The 19,065-nt window shown below is 35.5% G+C and overlaps 2 protein-coding genes across 3 annotated transcripts in view; both read left to right on the top strand.

Moving 5' to 3' along the window:
• The window catches only part of cntrl (centriolin), a 548,241-nt gene that overhangs the window by 406,655 nt on the left and 122,521 nt on the right, over positions 1-19,065 (top strand). The gene's annotated exons all lie outside the window — the stretch shown is intronic.
• The window catches only part of tlcd3a (TLC domain containing 3A), a 69,190-nt gene that overhangs the window by 15,856 nt on the left and 34,269 nt on the right, over positions 1-19,065 (top strand). For both annotated transcript variants that reach the window (XR_012406463.1, XM_005172024.6), the window contains exon 2: positions 9,075-9,161. Coding sequence is in view for 1 of the 2 variants with exons in the window: in XM_005172024.6 (XP_005172081.2) it covers positions 9,075-9,161 (87 nt within the window). In the remaining variant the exon portion in view is untranslated. The remainder of the gene's footprint in view (positions 1-9,074; positions 9,162-19,065) is intronic.

The raw sequence follows: 19,065 nt of genomic DNA, 5'->3' as shown, positions 1-19,065 counted from the left end.
CGATTCAATTCGATATCTCGGTGCATTGACGATGCTTTCCATACACTGTGTTATATTTTGGGGGGAGACTATAAAAAGCTGTCTGTATAAATACAGACACACACAGCACCCCACTGTCTCTTAAGCCTGGTGTATACTTCTGCGTCAAGTGACCAGCGTAACGCACGGCGCATGTAACGCGCGTAGCTGTGCATTTATACTTCTGCACGCTGTCTCTGCTGGTCTGCATTAACACTTCGGAAACGCTAGTTGGCAGTGAGGTGTTAATGTTCCTCTGTGTCGAGTTTCTTCACTGCTGTTTGCTTTTCCTGAACACTTCTGGGATGTACAAGTGGCTCAAACTCGCTCATTTTGAGGCAGGAACCGGCGGACGTGCAACAACTTTAACTATGAGGTAAACACAAAACAAAACTTTCCATCCGGAGCTCCTTCACGGGACTCCACACTTGTAAACAATCGCTCCATCAGGCTCGCACCATTCGCGCGGCTCTCGGTCCCGCCCAGACTCATCAGCGCTACCAAGCCGACCAATCACAGAGCTTGCGCTACGCGTCGTTGCGACGTGTAGTTACATTTTTTGAGAGGTGCACGTCAGCGACGTCGACGGCCACGGCGAAGGGCTATGCATCAGCGCCCTAGCATACGCCGGCGTTTGACGCAGAAGTATAAATTTGCCTTTATTCACACATATACACAAACATAGACAGCACCAAAACAAACAAATACACACACACACGCGCTTGCTCGCTCGGGATCGATATTGTGAGACCGCCCACTCCTGTTAAAATTACACCAGAGTTACTGACTGATCCTGTACTTTATTTGGAAATTTATTTCCGCGCCGCATGAAATTTGGTCAAGTCCCACGACAGTGCACAGGTAGAGCCGCGGGAATATAGATCTATATCCAGAAGTATCGTTGTAACAACCGAGAGGGAAAGAGAGGGTAGGAAAAGTCACGGCAGCAGTGTCAGGGAAAGATTGTCCAGAAAGCACAAGTAGTTGGCTCCTGGAGTGTTGTTAATACCCAAGCTCACCTCCCTCGCGACAGAGCGCATATGAGATAAAGGACGTCAGTACATAATAACCGGTTATGATTATTACTAAACCGATACCGAGTTGTCCGTGTCTGCATCGTGGTGCACCGAAGAAACAATTCATTTTGACACCCCTAGCCTACTGTATATGACAGACGCCAAAATCTAACCAAAAACATGATGCTTGCTGTAAACTAGGCTACATTATTTGAGCATTAATTATGACATTGAAATAATCTGTTGTGCTACAGCATATGTTTCTTTTTTAAATATTAATATTTTACTTTGAAATCTGTAATAGGCAACCACTATTGACCCTAATCATTAGTAAAATAACCAGCCTTTTTAGCAAAGCCTGACAATCCATATTGCGCTCTTCAGTTTCACTTTTATTCATTTGATCAGCTTCTTTGACCACAATGAGCCTGGCTTTACAAAATATTCGCAGCACTGAAAGAATTCCTCTCAGAAGAATAAACTCAGTCAGAAGGATGAAAGAACAAACTCATTGTGAGAATAATTTTACAGAGAGGCTCACGTCACGTCTGCGCAGCCGGATGCGTAAAAGAAGCACTTGATGCATCACTGAGACACCAGTATCTGCAGACATTTCCAAAGCACAAAGGGGAGAAATCAGTGCGTTGATGATCTGTATAATGAATGTATCATTAGTTTAAGGTAGGCCTACTTTGTGTGTGAAGAGCAGGTAATAACCCTCTCTACTCCAGTGTTGCGAATGCGATCTGTTGATCTAACAGACACAGCGCAACATGATTTTAAAACAACGAACTCCTTGCTGCAGGTAAAAACAAACCCATATAATGCAAAACTAAATGCATTTCTCCACTGATTGGAACAAATAGTCTTGGAGAAAGTTTTTTGTGTTGTCATTAACGCGACACGCAGTTTGAATTGTGAATAAACTCAAAATGATTAACAGGCGCAGCAGAGGGAAGCGCTGAAGTGAACATGAATTTAACCTCGTGATTATTCATCTGTGCTTAACATTGAACTATAGAATGGCTTCAGAACATTTAGGATATAGTAGGCCTTCATGACATCTTTCTAGTGGCTTATAATAAGCTACCTTCATAGCTTTTGTTGGCTTATAAATAACATAGAATATAGCACATGCGAAAGATCGGATTTGGATTGATATCTGCTGGCCGTTACCCGATCCAGCAAAAATATGCAGTATCGAACAAATATCCATTCCAAGTATTGGGATTGGTGCATCCCTAGTTCAGATTTACTGAACATAATGGAGATTAAATTTTTAAATGCATGAGCGCTAGTATAATTACAGAACACTGTTCAATTACAAATAGCAGAATATTTCCAGAAAAAAATATCCCGGACGAGCCCCCACTTTAGGTTACAACCCAGTTGTAGGAGGTCAAGTAAGGGTGTTTTCGCACCTGCCTTATTTAGTTCGGATGTATCGCACTAGAGTGATTTTTCTTCTTACTGTGGTTTGTTTGGGCAAGTGTGAATGTAGTAGTCGCGCTCGAGTGCACACCAAAAGTTGACTAAAGAAACGTACCGAGACCTCCGTGAAGAGGTGGTCTCTGTACGGTTTCAAACAAAGCCTGGAATGGTTTGTTTGTGGTGAGAACATGATTATAACTAAAACAGACCCAAAAAGTACTTTTTGCACGTATCCAGCTGCTGTAGTCCGATGCTCTGTGCGTTATGTGGTGTGGATGGAAAATATTTGTTGACAGAAAACAATTTTGAACAGAGGGGGGAGGGGGGGGGGGGCGTTACCTGATGGATCGTTGGTAATATTTCCGGAAGATGACCATGTCCAGTTTAGCTAAACTTGTTCACGCCTCCTCCTAAAGTAACTTGCGATGCGCCTTCATTATTTGCAATGCATTAAAACATGTTTTCCAGCCGCAGCTGCGCTTCATTTTTGAAATGTATAGTTTGTCTAAAGTGATGTATACAAACTATAGTATACTAAGACCAGGGATACAATCAGCCAGTGCAGTCGTCCTTCCATAGTAAAAAGTGGCATTTTGTGTCTGCTGGTTTACTTGTAATTCCATTGGCATCGTACGTTAATTCTGACCAATCGAAAAGCAGTTTAGGAAATGCGTTCAATAACATCTTGCCAATGAGTGATGGGGATTTTGTTACATGACTGCATTTTGGTTCTTTTGAACTGGTTCAGACCAAAGCAATCAGTGTGGTGTGAAAAGGACCTAAAAACGGCAGAAAAATGCTACAATGTATAAATTGTTGCCCTTAGTCCGGACCAAATGAACTGAACCACAGATGTAAAAGCACCCTAAGAAACATAAATGATACAACAGACTTCTTTCGAGTTGGTTTTGTTTATTTATCTCTTTACCACCCATTTTTAAACTAATTAAACTTATACATGCTTGTTCAAAATAACTTGATTTTTTTTATCAATTTTATATAGATATAGATTTTAATAATGTAATTATACAAACTTTTAATCAAAATAAATGTATGTCAGCTAGTTAATAAAGCACAGTTAGCAACATCTATCAACAAAAAATGTATCCATTTTACTGAAAGAAATAATTCATTGGATTTACTACATTTTTGAAGATAAGTGGTTGCAAACAAATTATATAGGCTGCATTTAAACAAAGAAATTAAATTGAGTAATGTTCAACTTGAGTGTTTAAATTCAGCCCATATAAACAGTTTGCAACCACTTTCCGTCAGAAAATGTAGTCAATGTAAAAAATGTAGTTTTTTGCTGCATTTTCTGTAAATGTTATTTTAGAAGCTCACACAATAAAACACACACAAAAAATGATGAATATTTTTGGATATTTAAGAGAATGTGTACCAAAACAAGCTGCCAAAGAACAGGATTCAACATACTGTAGTGTGTGAGAAATGACACACTGTTAAGAATCCTAGCAAAAAAAAAACATAAAACATATTTTGTAAAACATATTTAATTTTGAATATAGAATTTAGACAAGTTAGACAAGATTTCTATACTGGAGACTCTGAAATTCATTCATTCATTCATTCATTCATTCATTCATTCATTCATTCATTCATTGTATAATTTCTAATTAAATTATGGTGTTGTTATTATTATGTAATATGTTTTTATCTATATTAATCTTGCCATAAAGTAGGCACAAGTTGCTGATGTGGCAATAAATAAACAAACAAAAACAATGAGAGAACACGAACAAGCATCATTCAGCACACAAAAACCCATCACATGATTTCTGACTATTATTAATTAATTAAACGCAAATATTTGCCTGTTCAAGTTTACCTTGTTTGCATAGACTGTCATCATATTAATGAATGCTGAACATTTAATAACCCCTCTACTGTTCCTGTCTAGTTTTTGTCATCATTTCGTTTCAGCATAGGATACCACAATGTTTTGATATCATAACCAAAAAAATGATCAAGGATATTCTAATATATTGTAAGCAAGCATGATAAAAGTAAGTAATTGATTTATAAGTTGCACCAAAAATTATTATAAACACTTCATCACATTCCTGTATGACTGCATCACACACCTGTACTACTGCAACTTAGAGTTTATAAAAAGGGAAAGTATACATTTGTTGTGAAGCAAATGCATAATGGTTCATATTTACTGAACATAATGAAGATTCATTTGTGAAATGCTTGCAAGCTAATAAAATTACAGGACACTGTTTAATTACAAGTAGCAGAATATTTAAAGAAAAATATCCCGGACGAGCCCCCACTTTAGGTTACAACCCTGCTGTAGGGGGTCAAGTAAGTTACATAAATGATACAACTAAATTCTGAGAGTTGGGTCTGTTTACCCCCCCCCCCTCGTTTTAAAAAATAATAATAAATCAAAGTCTTTATCACAAAGTTTTCCCCCAAAATCCCAAATTAAACTAAAGAAGCCATACAAAATAGAAGAAATCTAAAAATACTATTGCACACAGATTATAAAATTTTTGTATGGAATTTTTGTTTATCGTATTGACACTCTGCCTCCGAAACTTTCGTCTGTCTAAAAAAATTCTAACCGTGTTAGATTTTATATGTATATTTTCCCCTGTTTCATTCATTAATTTTTTTTCTTTTTGGCTCAGTCCCTTTTAATCTGGGGTCGCCATAGTGGAATGAATATCCAACTTATTCAGCATGTTTCATGCAGCGGATGCCCTTCCAGCTGCAACCCATCACTTGGAAACACCCATACACTTTCAATCACACACGTACACTACGGACAATTTAGCCTACCGAATTCACCTATACCATGTCTTTAGAAAAACTGGAGACTTATTCAGTTTTTTACAGCCGAGAGGTGTTTTGACAGTTCGAGGCCACAGTACAAGTGAACGGAAAAATACAAAATGCTTGAGCCACAGATAACTTTATGATAAACACAGTGCACAGACCGTTGAGAACCCCTATATGCTGGATTCATTGACTGGCACATCTCTGCCCTGCTGCTATTTGGGGTGTGTATGTTCATACATTAGATGTACTGCCCATAGACAATAATCACCTCGTGGTCTGATTTGATCCATTGTTTGGATTTGTCAACACAGTGTCTATTATAATGTCTGTAGGTTCTGCCATTCTCTGTTCCGGATTTGTTTATGTACATAAATGTATGAAGTATCACAAGCAATGTATCAAAATTCCAATTATTTCCTGAAATAAACATTGCATTTGGGAATAATCCAGCGCAGCTCCTTGATAAGGTGAACTCTCAGCCTGATTTCACGAGAAAACGTAAGTATTTTACGTTTTGCCAGTTTAGTGGCTAATTTGTACGAGTTCAGTTGTACGAAAATGTACAATTTTAAAAAGGAGGCATGGCACCTAACCCCATCCCTAAACTCAACCGTCATTGGGTGATAACCAAATCGTACTAAATTGTACGAATTAGATTGTACGAATTCATACGAATTAGCCACTAAATCAAAAAGTTACAAATTGCCGTGAGATTGTGTTGGAACTCTCCTTCCTCTCTACGTATGTAGGGTTGTATTAGATGAACACAATATGTAGCCTATTCCTCTTTTTTGGAGAAGAGAGGAGAATGCATCAATGCTTGAGTTGACTCTGAAATGTTTTTTGTTTTTTTGGATTTGTTGTATCGGAATGGATTTATTAATATGCATCAAACTCAGTTTGCAAGGTTTGTGTATGTGACAAATTTTTCTCATATGAATACGGAAAAAAATGCATACAAATATTTTGAACTCCAGTGTGCAAAAACCTTTACCTTCCTTCCTGAGTGCATCAAAACAGGAAAGAAAAATGTACCCTACTGCTTCACATTGTGCATATTTACAATATGTACACTATTATTTACACTTAAACTAATAGCATAAAGTCGAAAAATGGAAGATGGTGGAATAGCAAAAACGAAAACATTACACACAAACAGAATGTGTTAGTTTGGGACACACAACCCTGTTCCGGTCTTCAAAAGATGCCCCAGTCTCTGCAGCGAATCTCGGAGCATCTCGTATACACATATAGGGTGGAGCCTAAAGATTGGGGAAGTGCAGGAGAGGGAGATACACACACCTCCAGATGCAACAACAGAAATGGTTATAAAATATAAAAAATAATAATAGGGGAACATGGATGGATATGAGCAGCAATGTGTGTGGAAAAAAGATGTGGCAAAATACAGCAACATAACACTTATCTATTCTCACATAAACTGTTAGAACTTGTCTACATTTAGGCTTTGACTGTGGTAAACCTCATTAACACTGATGCTTCTCAGAACACTGTTGCTTTATGCTGGGTTCAGACACCATAGACTGATTTTAGAACTAAATATTTGACATAACATCATGGTAAACAGCAATGTTTATATCTTAGACAGAAAGTGTATGTCATAACGGACGACTATTGATGCAGTGTATAGAAAGCTTAAGAATGTCCTGACAGACTTGCATGTTTATTTATTTTTTTGGTCTTCCACAATAGGTACCTGTTACATGATGTTGACTAATAGGAGAACAGAAACTCTTTAGTACACAACTTTCAAACTTGCAGGAAAAAAAGAATTTGTATGAAGGATATGTGGGAGGTTTTACAAGAGAGCCAAAACAGGGTTTCTGCTGTGTTTTTAAAAATAAAAAATGTCCGAATGTCAATTTTAGGCCTTAAAAAGTCTTAAATGCACATGAAGCATTGTGTTCTAGGTCTTAAATAATTAAAAATGGGTATTATTTTTCTTTGCCTATGTAATGTTACTTCAAAAACCTCATTGAAATGCTCCCAAAGTTTTTAAAGTGTGTATTTTAAATCATTTATTCATTTTTTGTGCTAGCCCAAATATAAATTCACTACATAATTATCACAAATGAGATGTTAAATTTAATTTATAATTGTCTTAAAAGTTTTTTAAAAGTCTTATCCTATTCACACATAGGTTCTAAATACTCACAGACCCCTTGCACTTTTCTGCAAATATTGACAAAATATCCTAATCATATTTTAAGTCTCTGCTATTCCGAATATGTGTAAGAACATGTCATTTACTGTTTAAATGGCAATAGTGGTCATATTTTTTGATCTATGAGGGGTGATAGCTCAGCCATGTTAATGGAAAGAGCGGAGCTGCTGGATTTACAACATGTTAATTCATCAGCTTCTCCTGATATACATGAAAGTAAGTGGCTGTTTATTTAGGAAAAGAACAGAGCAAAGCTTTTACAGTAGTCAACAATCAAAATAAATCATAATTCTTTTTCAAAATTGTCCTAAGACAAGAATGGGTGTTGTTCAATAGTTTTAGGACAACTTTGATGAAAGGTGATGAGCACTTCAAAATTTGACTTCTGTAGTTACCTAAACAGTTTGTAGCTTATGTGAATAAAGCACAGATCATGTAAAAGAATCATTATTGTCATCTATATAGACATCAGCATGCATTTAAAAATCTTAAATGTTATGTTTTGCTAGTACTTATGTGTATTTAAATGGCAGAAACCTAATAAATGTGATTTGTTTTTTTTTTTGAAAACACTGATAAATTGAGCCTCCTTCTCTGGCTTTTTTTTCAGCCATCACATGAAAGCAGATTTGAAGTTTTACAGCTGATGACGTGACGCACTAAACGTTCAAATCACACCGGTGTGATAGTACAGGTCAGGGTTAAATTTGACTATGTGAACTATTAAAAAAAAACAACACTGTTTTAAAGGCATAGTTCAGCGAAAAGTGAAAATGACTATCAAGGGGTTTTAAACCGGTTTTAGTTTATTTTATCTGTTGGACACAAAAGAAGATATTGTAAAAATTGCTGAAAACCTGTAACCAATGACTTTCAAAGTAAGAAAAACAAACACTATGGAAGTCAATGGTTACAGGTCTTCAGCTTTCAGGATCTTAGCTGCTCATCGGGACAGGGTTTTATGTGACTGAATTATGCCTGGTTTAGACTACCCAACTTTTTTTGCCATTTTTGCAGATTCACTCTTAAATTCTTGTTGTGATGTGAAAAAAGAAACAAATCGGACTACAGATTGTTTCCCATCATCGCTTGCGGTCCTTAATGAAATGCATGATGTCATCAAGAGAGAAGAATATGACGAATTACTACTGGAAACAAGTGAAACAATGACTGTTGAAGCACAGGGTGTTCTTTTAAACAATTTACATAGTCAAACTTAACCCTCATGTATTTGATCACACAGGTGTGATTAGAATGTTCAGTGCAGTCAGTTGCTAAATTCAAATCTGCTCCCCCACGATGACTGGAAAAATGCCAGAGAAAAACGCACAATTAATCAGTGTTTTCAAAAAACAAATGACATTTATTTAGGTTTGGATCAGTTAAAGATTGAGAAAACAATGACAGAATTTCAATTAGTGGGTGACCAATTCCTTTTACTACAGGTTTCTTTTTAAATGAACACTCAAATGAGAATATTAATTTATTTACAGTCAAATTATAAATGGTAAAATTCATATCCACAGTATATGCTTCAAAAGAACCTTATAAAGATTAATGTGCTTTTTTTATGTTTTGCTATTACATTGAAATATGTTCTCTTTCTCATGTAGGCTGGTGTCGTCTATTCACGCTGTTATGGCCACTACAGTTGGCATCATCGTGGTGTCCTCGTGCAAAGACAATGTGATTATGGACCGGTAAGTGGACCAATCCTGTTCCACACCTTTCAGAGCAAACCAATTATAAGCTTTTCTGTGACAAATGATTACCTTGTTCTGTGTCATTGCTAATAAACTAAGTTTAGAAGTAAAAAAGTCCGATCACAGTACAGTCAACACACATATATGCTTACCTTGAAACTAAATATTACTGTGCCTGTCTAAACTTACCAATTTTAATTAAACACTAAATTTTAAACGTTTAGGATAAGTATGTGATAGTGATGATTTTATTTCAAAAAGATGCATTAAATTAATGCAAAAATGGCAGTAAACGTGTTTGTGGATCTATTTTACAATGTTACAAAAGTGTCTGTTTCAAATAATTGGTGTTGTTTAAAAAGCTTTTTTCATCAAAGACTCTTGAAGAAAAGTCCCATATATTCAGAAGCACAACAGCTTTTGACACTGATAATAATAAGTTTGTCTTGTACATTCTCATATTAATATGATTGCAGAAGGATCATGTGACACTGAAGAAACTTGGCTTAGTAATGGCTGCTAAAATCCAGATATGCCATGAAAGTAATAAATTACATTTTAGAGGCCATTCGATGCAGTACATGATGCTAGTTATTATTTAGTTTATTGGGTGTACTAGAATAAAACAACTCTTCTATTGTAGTTCGTCTGAGTGTTGGACTATAAAGTCCTGCCTTCCATTAAAAAAACAAAACAAAACAAAAAAAACAGTCTGACTGGCATACCTGTCAACATTGGGATGTGAGAATAAGGGATATGTCCCCCAATCACCCCCCAAAATACCCAAATTAATTTTGTAGTAAATATTACATTAAGATAAATAAATATGTTCATCTGGAGGTGTTTCATTGTAAATAAACAGTTAAATGGTCAGTAATATTTTATTATTATTATTATTTATTTATTTATTTATTTATTTTTTACAAAGGATAGAATAAATAATATACAAATGTACATTAGAAAAATCTGCAAATAAATTAGCAAACAGTTTTAACAATTTAAATTATTGGCTATTTAAAGAAACTGAATCAAGCTATCAAATCTCATTAATCTTTTCTTCACTGTATAATCTAAACATTCTGATTAAAGAGCAATGAATTAATCTTTTATTTAGTTTTATTTGTGTGATTACATTAAATAACAGGGGTGTCATTTAAAAATTGCACAGATCCAACATTATATGAAATTCGATTGCTTTCCTAACTTTTTATGCTCATTTAAGACAAAATTAGTTGTGTTTGGAAAAAAAACCCTTATCAAAATCAACATTTTTAGATATTATTATCATTATTATTATTAATTATGTGTATATGTCTTTTCAAACCGTTCAACGCACCAAAAACCTCAGACTTTTGCTCCGCTTCAAATGTCATGTACAGAATCTGTTTTTGAAAACTGCGTCTATTTATCACTATGGAGCGCGTCAGCTGACAGACATGCACTGCTACATAAACTGACTGTCTTGAGGATTGCATAGGAGGGGCAACAGCGCCTGTAATAGAAAGTAAGGGAATCCCTCTGTTTTTATATTTATTTTATAAATCCCATTTAAGAGCAAGGGGTGTCCCCTGGTGGTTCGGCGGTATGGGTTGCGTATTGGGAAGATTGGCTCTTTATTACCACCCTGCATAGAAAGTTTGAAATTATGTTCAAATATGATAGTGGGATAGAACTGTAAAATACGGGAGAATCCCTGGAAAAACAGGAGCGTTGACAGGTATGTTATGCTGATTGGCCAGCTGATCCAGTGTGTTGTAACTGGCCAAACATCACAAGTGTATGTTGGAAATGTAATTCACCTTAGCAAAATTGCATTGGATAGACATTACAGGGCTCGAAATTGTGCCCATTTTGGTCCCATATGCGGCCGAAATATTATCTATGCAACCTTTAAATATATTTAGGAACATTTGTGTGAGTGCATAAAATGCCATGCGACCGGTTTTCATTGCAAAATGCTTATCGCATGCTCAGATTTAGGAGACATTCATGCAGAATACGTCTTTGCACCTAAAAGCACCAAACAGCGCTCAGGAATGGATTTGAACAGTTGACATGTCAACTAAGCAAATCCCGTAAGGCTTGCCCCACCTTCAAGCTCTTCTGATTGGCCCACTGTTTTTAAACTGCAGGCAAATGGATTGGTTCATATCAGCTGTCAATCACTCAGTCAATGCCTTTCTTCAGATGAGCTATTGTTTAACTTCCCCCACCCAGAGCAAATGCGTGACAGTGGTCTGTGTTTCACAGACTTACTAGCCAATTGAGTAAGCACACTTTTGTTCCGGCCAATCAGAATTGCACAACCAAACTATGTGAAACACCCATAATAAAAAACAAACAAATGGGAAAGCGCGAACGAGTGGGATGATGGCATCTGCTGCTTCAGAAGCATTAATAGACTAATTAATGTCAAAGAAAATCAGAACGTCCGTAATATAGAACATTTTGGTTTCAAAGTCACATGCAGACACCAAGCAAAACCAGGCCATTTGTAAGGGCTGTTGCAGAATTGTTGTCACAGCATGAGGAAATATAACAACCAGCACCTAAAACATCACCACAGGTTGCTATATTAGGAGCGTCTTGCTAAAAAGCCAACTAAAAGTATTGCCAGTGACACTCAATCTCGTAGCAAACAACAGCAAAGTATAATTTCAGAGTTGTTTGCTAATAAAAGTTAATATCTTTTAAGTTCATTTTTTAAACTAACACTCACTTCATTTTAGCAGTAAGAAGCTACAATACAGATTATTGAGCTGAAGCTTGACTATAAAATTCAATCGCAAATCAAATCAAAATCGCAATATCTGTGAAAAAAACCCCAGTTAATTTTCCACAAACCGCACAACCCTAAACGAGAGAATGAAATAAAACTGACAGATTTAGTTTTAGAAACCACCTAAAGTTACAAATAACGGCACATTTTATTAGTGATCATGTAGTGGATGGTAAACCACCGTTTGTACTTTTCGAAGAGTGGATAAAAGACTGCTAAGGGGTTAAAGTCCGCTATGAGAATGACTAAAGCCATTGACTGTAAAGTTTGTGGGACGGAGTTTTCAGGTAACGGTGTTTGCCTCATCTACACATATTAAACATAGAATGTTCTATTTAATCCTTCATTTCGGCTGCATTAACACTGCAGATCTTGATGGTCAAATCCGATTTTTTTTTTGATGACTGGCTTATATCATTTTTTAAAAGTGACTCGAATCCGATTGTCTGTATTTACATAGCAGACGGCAAGGGTGCAAGGACCAGGAAAAAAAGAGCAGATACTGACTGGCAGCTAATAATAAAAGAGCACCCGTTTCTCCGTTCCTGTATTTAATCTTTTCGCAGGGTTTATTTATTTTTTTATTCTTTTAGACTGGTTGTTTTACTATAGTTTGACAGAAAAGTTATCATTTGGCCATTTTATTTTAATATAGGCTTTTTTTAAACCAATAGGCATATTAATGTCATGTCCATGACGTGATTTATGCACGTGGTGTATGCAACGGTTTTATATTAGTTTAGATTGTTTATATGGTTCCGCTCTCTCAGTCTCTCTCGTTAACATTCTTAAATACTTGTGCTCGAGGACAATATAAAAGCTGTTTAAGTCCTCCTGTATGAGATTTAAAGTTTGGGATTCTGCTGAAATCTGATCTGAAATAAAAGGGTCAGAGTTGACGTCATTCGCTATGGTTTTTAATGATGTTCAACTCGCATTGACAGGTGAAAATCTGATCTACATGTAGTCATTTACTAGACGCTTTTATCCAAAGCGACTTACAAATGAGGACAAGGAAGCAATTTACACAACTATAAGAGCAACAATGAATAAGTGCTGCAGGCAAGTGTCAGGTATGTAAAGAAAGTGTAAGAAGCAAAACATTAGTAATTTATTTATTTATTTATTTTTGGTAGTAGTTAGTGGTGGAGCCAGAGAGGGAATTGCAGATTAGTGAAGAAAGTGGAGACTAAATAGTTGAGTTTTTAGTCGTTTCTTGAAGACAGCGAGTGACTCTGCCGTTCTGATGCAGTTAAGGAGTTCATTCCACCAACTGGGCAAATTGAATACGAGAGTTTGGGAAAGTGATTTCTTCCCTCTATGGGATGGAACCATGAGGCGACGTTCATTCACAGAACGCAAGTTTCTGGAGGGCACATAGATCTGCAGAAGTGAGAGTAGATAAGAAGACACAATATATATATATATATATATATATATATATATATATATATATATATATATATATATATATATATATATATAAATAATATCATACATATCATGTATGTATGATATGATATGATATCATGTATGGGTGTTTCCCAGTATTGAGTTGCAGCTGGAAGGGCATTCGCTGTGTAAAACACATGCCGTATAAGTTGGTGGTTCATTCCACTGTGGCGACCCCTGAATAAACTAAGGGTCTAAGGCGAAGGAAAATAAATGAATGGATAGTATTCAGCTTAAAGTGACATTTTAAAGGCTTAACTACGTTAATTAGGTTAACTAGGAAAGTTAGGGTACTTGGGCAAGTAATTGTATAACAGGGGTTTATTCTGTAGACAATCTAAAACAACTCATGCTTAAGGGACCAATAATATTGACCTTAAAATTGCTTTTATTTGAAAATAAAACGAATAAGACTTTCTCCAGAAGAAAAAATATAATTGGAAATACTGTGAAAAATTCCTTGCTCTGCTAAACATCACTTGGGAAATATTTGAAAAAATCACAGAAGAGCTAATCATTCTGACTTCAACTGCATATGATGATCAAAAGTGGTGCAGTGTTGCTTTAAAAGGGCGGTCCATCAGACCCTACCTGCCGATATCTGTGTATATCTCAGCGGCCAATCCCAGCAGCCGTAGAGCATCAGCGATTACCTCTATTCCCACGCCACATCTGCTAACCCCTTTGGCTCCGCCTCCTCCCCAAGGGCACAGGAGGAAGAGATTAGGCACACGGGATCCCAGGGCAACAGCTGTTACCTTGCACTGTGCCCTTCCTCCCTCTGCCCTTCTATGGCACTGGGCTGACACCTGTAATTTCAGCCTCTGCCACCTGTTCATGTGGACCGGGTGAAATGCTTGCGTGTGTTTGTGGCGTAACAGAGTAATCCACAGAAGGCACTTGCCAGGCGGGCCTAGAGAAACCTCCCAGCCACCCTGCTAATCCCCCGCAGGCTTAATACTTGGCTTGAGCACAAGCGCAGCATTGATCCTGAGTGACAAGGAGCACCCAATGACACCGGGTGTTAAAGGAACAGGTCACTCCGCAACCAAAATTGTCATCATTTGCTCAAGATATAGAGCTGCAATACAGTGGAACAAATCTACATTGCGATATGAAAAAAAAGTTCATCAGATGGAATAAATAACATCTTTTTGTGAAGAATTCACAATTTCAGAATGTTTGGGGTAATTTTGTAGTGGGATAAATTATAAAAATTAGGTTAAAACTGATTTCTAGGGACAAAAAATGAGCATACAATTGAGAAAAAAAAGTTTTATATTTTTCTGGTAAAACTGTGGGCTCTATTTTACAATCAAAGTGTGAAGCAAATGGCGCAAAAGCATTAAGGAAGTCTGAATCCACTTTTGCTATTTTAAGGATGGAAAAATATAGTTTACGTCTTGGTGCATGGTCTAACAGGGTTGAGCTTATTCTCTTAATGAGTTATAGGTGTGTTTTGAGTATAACATGCATTAAACCAGTCAGAGTCTCGTCTCCAATTTCCTTTAAGAATGAGTTACGTCGTGCCATTGTGGATTTGACTTTGTTAGAGAAAAAACTAAACACTTCACTAGTGAGAAAACAGTTTAACAGGTAATCTGCAGCAAGAGAATAAAGAACGAGCCTCCTCCAATCGACCTTTTTATTTTATTTTCTCTTACTTTTTATTCTTACTTTCGTGAATAAGGAGACTGTGTTGTACGCACTCCACTGAAGACATTCCATTATCCTACGTACTTATTTATTTTGTTTGTTTAGCACAAAAATTTGTTTCAAGACTATTTCTAAAAATTTAGTTCTAATTTCCAGCAAATAAATAAATTAACAAAAATAACGAAGTGTGGTCAAAAAATACTTCCATATGGTGATGCATATGTCTCAAAATGCCAGCAGAAAAGGCTTTTTTTAGAAACTGCTAGGCATGTTTAATAACTCTTTTATTGTAGTAATACATCATGTGACTCTATTGAATTTACTAACAATGGCAAATAAATAGCTGTTATAAATTGTTAAATTTTATTATTAAATTAATGTTATAAATAAGGCTCCGGTTTCCCCAACAGTCCAAAGACATGCGCTAAAGGTGAATTGGGTAAGTTAAATTGTCCATAGTGTATGTGTGTGAATAAGAGTGTATGGGTGTTTCCCAGTACTGGGTTGCAGCTGGAAGGGCATTCGCTTTATAAAACATATGCGCGTTCAGTGCCAGAAGGTCTGTCCTTATTTTGGTCCCTTTAACCCACCCAATGCCAGTTTAGCCAATTTTATTTCAGCACCCCGGGTTGGTTTTGCGGAAAACCATGCATTTGATTCATTCAGTCAATTCATTCATGCCATCGAAAAAAAGATCTCTGGTGGACATTAGCAGAAAATGAGATGCAGATTTCACATGAAGATGTTTATTAATTAACAAACAATATAAATATTACGAATGTAAGCATTAGGTGAGCAGGTTACATTGTAACCCCGTGTTCTAACAACACGCTATGTTACGAGATTTGCAGTGATAATGTTTGCACCAGACCAAACACGACAGAAATTTTAATACAGCCGTTCAGAAGCACAGAAGCACTCACTGCAGCCCAACGAAATGGTATGGTTTAAAATTTTATTAATACATAATAAACCTCTTTAACATGATAAAATGTGCATACTGAATCACTGATATGTGTTGGTTTACATTGAGTCATAGTTCTAAAGTTCCATTTCAAACGGTTTATTTTATTTTCAAGACCTGAGGTGAACTATCTGCTGCTACTTTCAGTAGAGTGGCAATAAATTTCATGTAAAATAACATTTAAACCCACATTATTAGCATTTAACACTGAATAAAACGCATGAGGTGTACCTGAGGTGATCATTGTCAGTTTTCTGTTTACTTGTGAGAAATAGAATCTGTTCTAAAATACACATTTCAGGTGTTGGTTACGACAAAAACTTATTTTAATATGGAAAATATTCCTTCTATCGCGTGCCTTTGCCTTTATTTAGAACACGATTTCAAAAAAACAGCTAGTCGATAGTCAGGCACACTGATTTTGATGTCGTCAATCTGGCAACATGGGCTTGCGTGTGTTTGATCCAGGCGTGCAAAACCTAGTGTCAAACTTACATACTGCACCTTAAAACTGCAGATAAACACCATTTGTTTGATATACAGTTGAAGTCTGAATTATTAAACCCCCTGAACTATTAGCCCCCTCGTTAGTTTTTTCCCTAATTTCTGGTTAACAGAGAGATTTTTTCAACACATTTCTAAACATAATAGTTTTAATATCTCATTTATAATAATGGATTTCTTTTATCTTTGCCATGATGACAGTACATAATATATGACTAGGTAGACACCTCTATACAGCTTAAAGTGACATTTAAAGGCTTCACTAAGTTAATTAGGTTAACTAGGCAGGTTAGGGTAATTAGCCAAGATATTGTATAACATTGGTTTATTCTGTAGACTATTGAACGAAAAATATAGCTTAAAGGGGCTAATAATTTTGACCTTAAAATGGTGTTTAAAAAATTAAAAACTACTTTTATTCTAGCTGAAATAAAACAATAAGACTTTCTCCAGAAGAAAAAAATATCATCAGACATATTGGGAAAATTTCCTTACTTTGTTAAACATTATTTGCGAAATATTTAAAAAAAGAAACAAAATTCAAAGGTAGGCTAATAATTTTGACTCTAACTGTAGAAATACTTTGAAACTTGCTTTACTGTGATTTAAATGAATTGAATAAGTTCTTGCTGAATAAAAGTATTAATTTTATGAAAATAAAATAGTATCAGTATCAGTATACTTTTTTTGTATACTGGAGGAGGTACATGCACTTTTGACATGGAATGTCTTTTAAAAAAAATTATTTAAGGGAATTCAATAATTTATTTTGCCATTTAAAAATAAAAATCACCTGAAAAGTATTATAAAATGCGTGCTACTATTTTCTAAATCTTCTGAAGCTTGTATATCTGCAGTTCGTATAAAATAGGAAATGTTTATAATGATAATAATATGGATATGACTGTTTGTGCAGGCCTCACATTTACTGTATACAGTGCTCAGCATATATAAGTTCACCCCTTATAAATCTCTCTTTTATATTCATATTTTTAATAGGAAGCTATTAAATATTATATTTGCGCAAATACATTAGATTAGTCAGTTCTGAAGCCAAATCTGGAGCTTATCTAACAGAATAACGTATGATAATGGAAAAACTAGGACACGCAAATTTATATATTATAGAAAAATATTAAATACAAATTAAAAAAGAGAAAAATCAAGAGTAAAATGGAATAATTTAGTTGAAATTTTGTAGTTTTTTATTTTTTTTTGCAATATTTTGCTTGAATTTAATTGTTATCTTTTAATTTCTAAATATGTTTGGTGACAATTTATTTGTTTAATAAATCTGTTTTGTTTAAATGCATCAAAAATACATTGCCTATATTCACTGAGAAATTTATCAAAATATTCATTTTCAAAATGGGTTGTACTCAATAATGCTGAGCACTGTAATTGGTGTATATCTTGTCTTTGGCGTGCATGGATGGTATAGAAATGCTTTAGGGTGGTTCAGCCATTAGATCTCGTGGTAATTAAAGAATTTACCACTAATCGAATGTACAGAGTCTGTGGATTAGTGTGACTTTGCTGTAGATTATCCTATTCACACACACGCACTCACGCACACACACACACACACTCACGCACACACGTCGGTTTACTATGTCATTAGAAATAAATTATATAAGTTAGTAATAAATATGGACTTCGTTCACAGCAAGGTTAGTTTTTATTCTTCATTAAGTGGTAAAAAAGCAGTTTGAAATACCAGGAGCCGTTATACTTAAAGCAATTGTCCCAGTACCATCTACACTACTGAAAATGTTGGTTGGATAAATATTAAGCACCACTAAAATGGTACATAAATTATGTATTATGTAACAGTAAAACGACATTAACAATCTACAGATAAACTTAGCTTGGTTTGGATTTGCATGAAGTAATATGTGCTCAGTAATATGTGTAGCTTAATGTTTTTGAGCAAACATTTTTCTCATCAAAATGTTTTGATTAGGGCTACACGATATTGGAAAATCTGACATATTTTGTTTTGCTGCTATATATGATATGAATATAATTTCACCAGATGATTTGAATACATTGAAAGATTTCATTCATTTAGATTGACTGGAATGGACTTTTTCTATGTGCATTTGGAGCAATTATAATAAATTACTAGCAAAGTTCAATTCATCTTAATTTCTTTAGCGTTTTTACAATGTAGATTGTGTTAAAGCAGCTTAACATAGAAGTTCTAGTAAAATGAAACTGTGTCAGTTCAGTTTTCAGAGTCGAAGTTCAGTTTAGTTCAGTCCAGTGTGGTTTAATTGTCATTGCTTAAAGTCTAAACACTGAAGAGCAAATCCATTGATGCGCAACTTCACAAGTCCCAAAACCAAGCAAGCCAGTGGAGCCATTGGAGAGGAGCAAACTTCACCAATTGACGAAAATGGTGGAAACATACCCCAGAGAGAAACCAAAGTAAATAGATAAGCAGTGCTTTATGGCAGTAGTTTTCAAATATTTAATCAACACGGACAGGTCAACGCTTGACAATTTTACCATGGCCCAGCGGGAGGGAGTGTCAGAGTGTGTAC

Source organism: Danio rerio, chromosome 5, assembly GCF_049306965.1.
Source record: "Danio rerio strain Tuebingen ecotype United States chromosome 5, GRCz12tu, whole genome shotgun sequence".
NCBI classification, from domain to species: domain Eukaryota; kingdom Metazoa; phylum Chordata; class Actinopteri; order Cypriniformes; family Danionidae; genus Danio; species Danio rerio.
The sequence above is the reverse complement of the archived record's forward strand: the minus strand, read 5'-3'. Positions and strand labels throughout refer to the sequence as shown.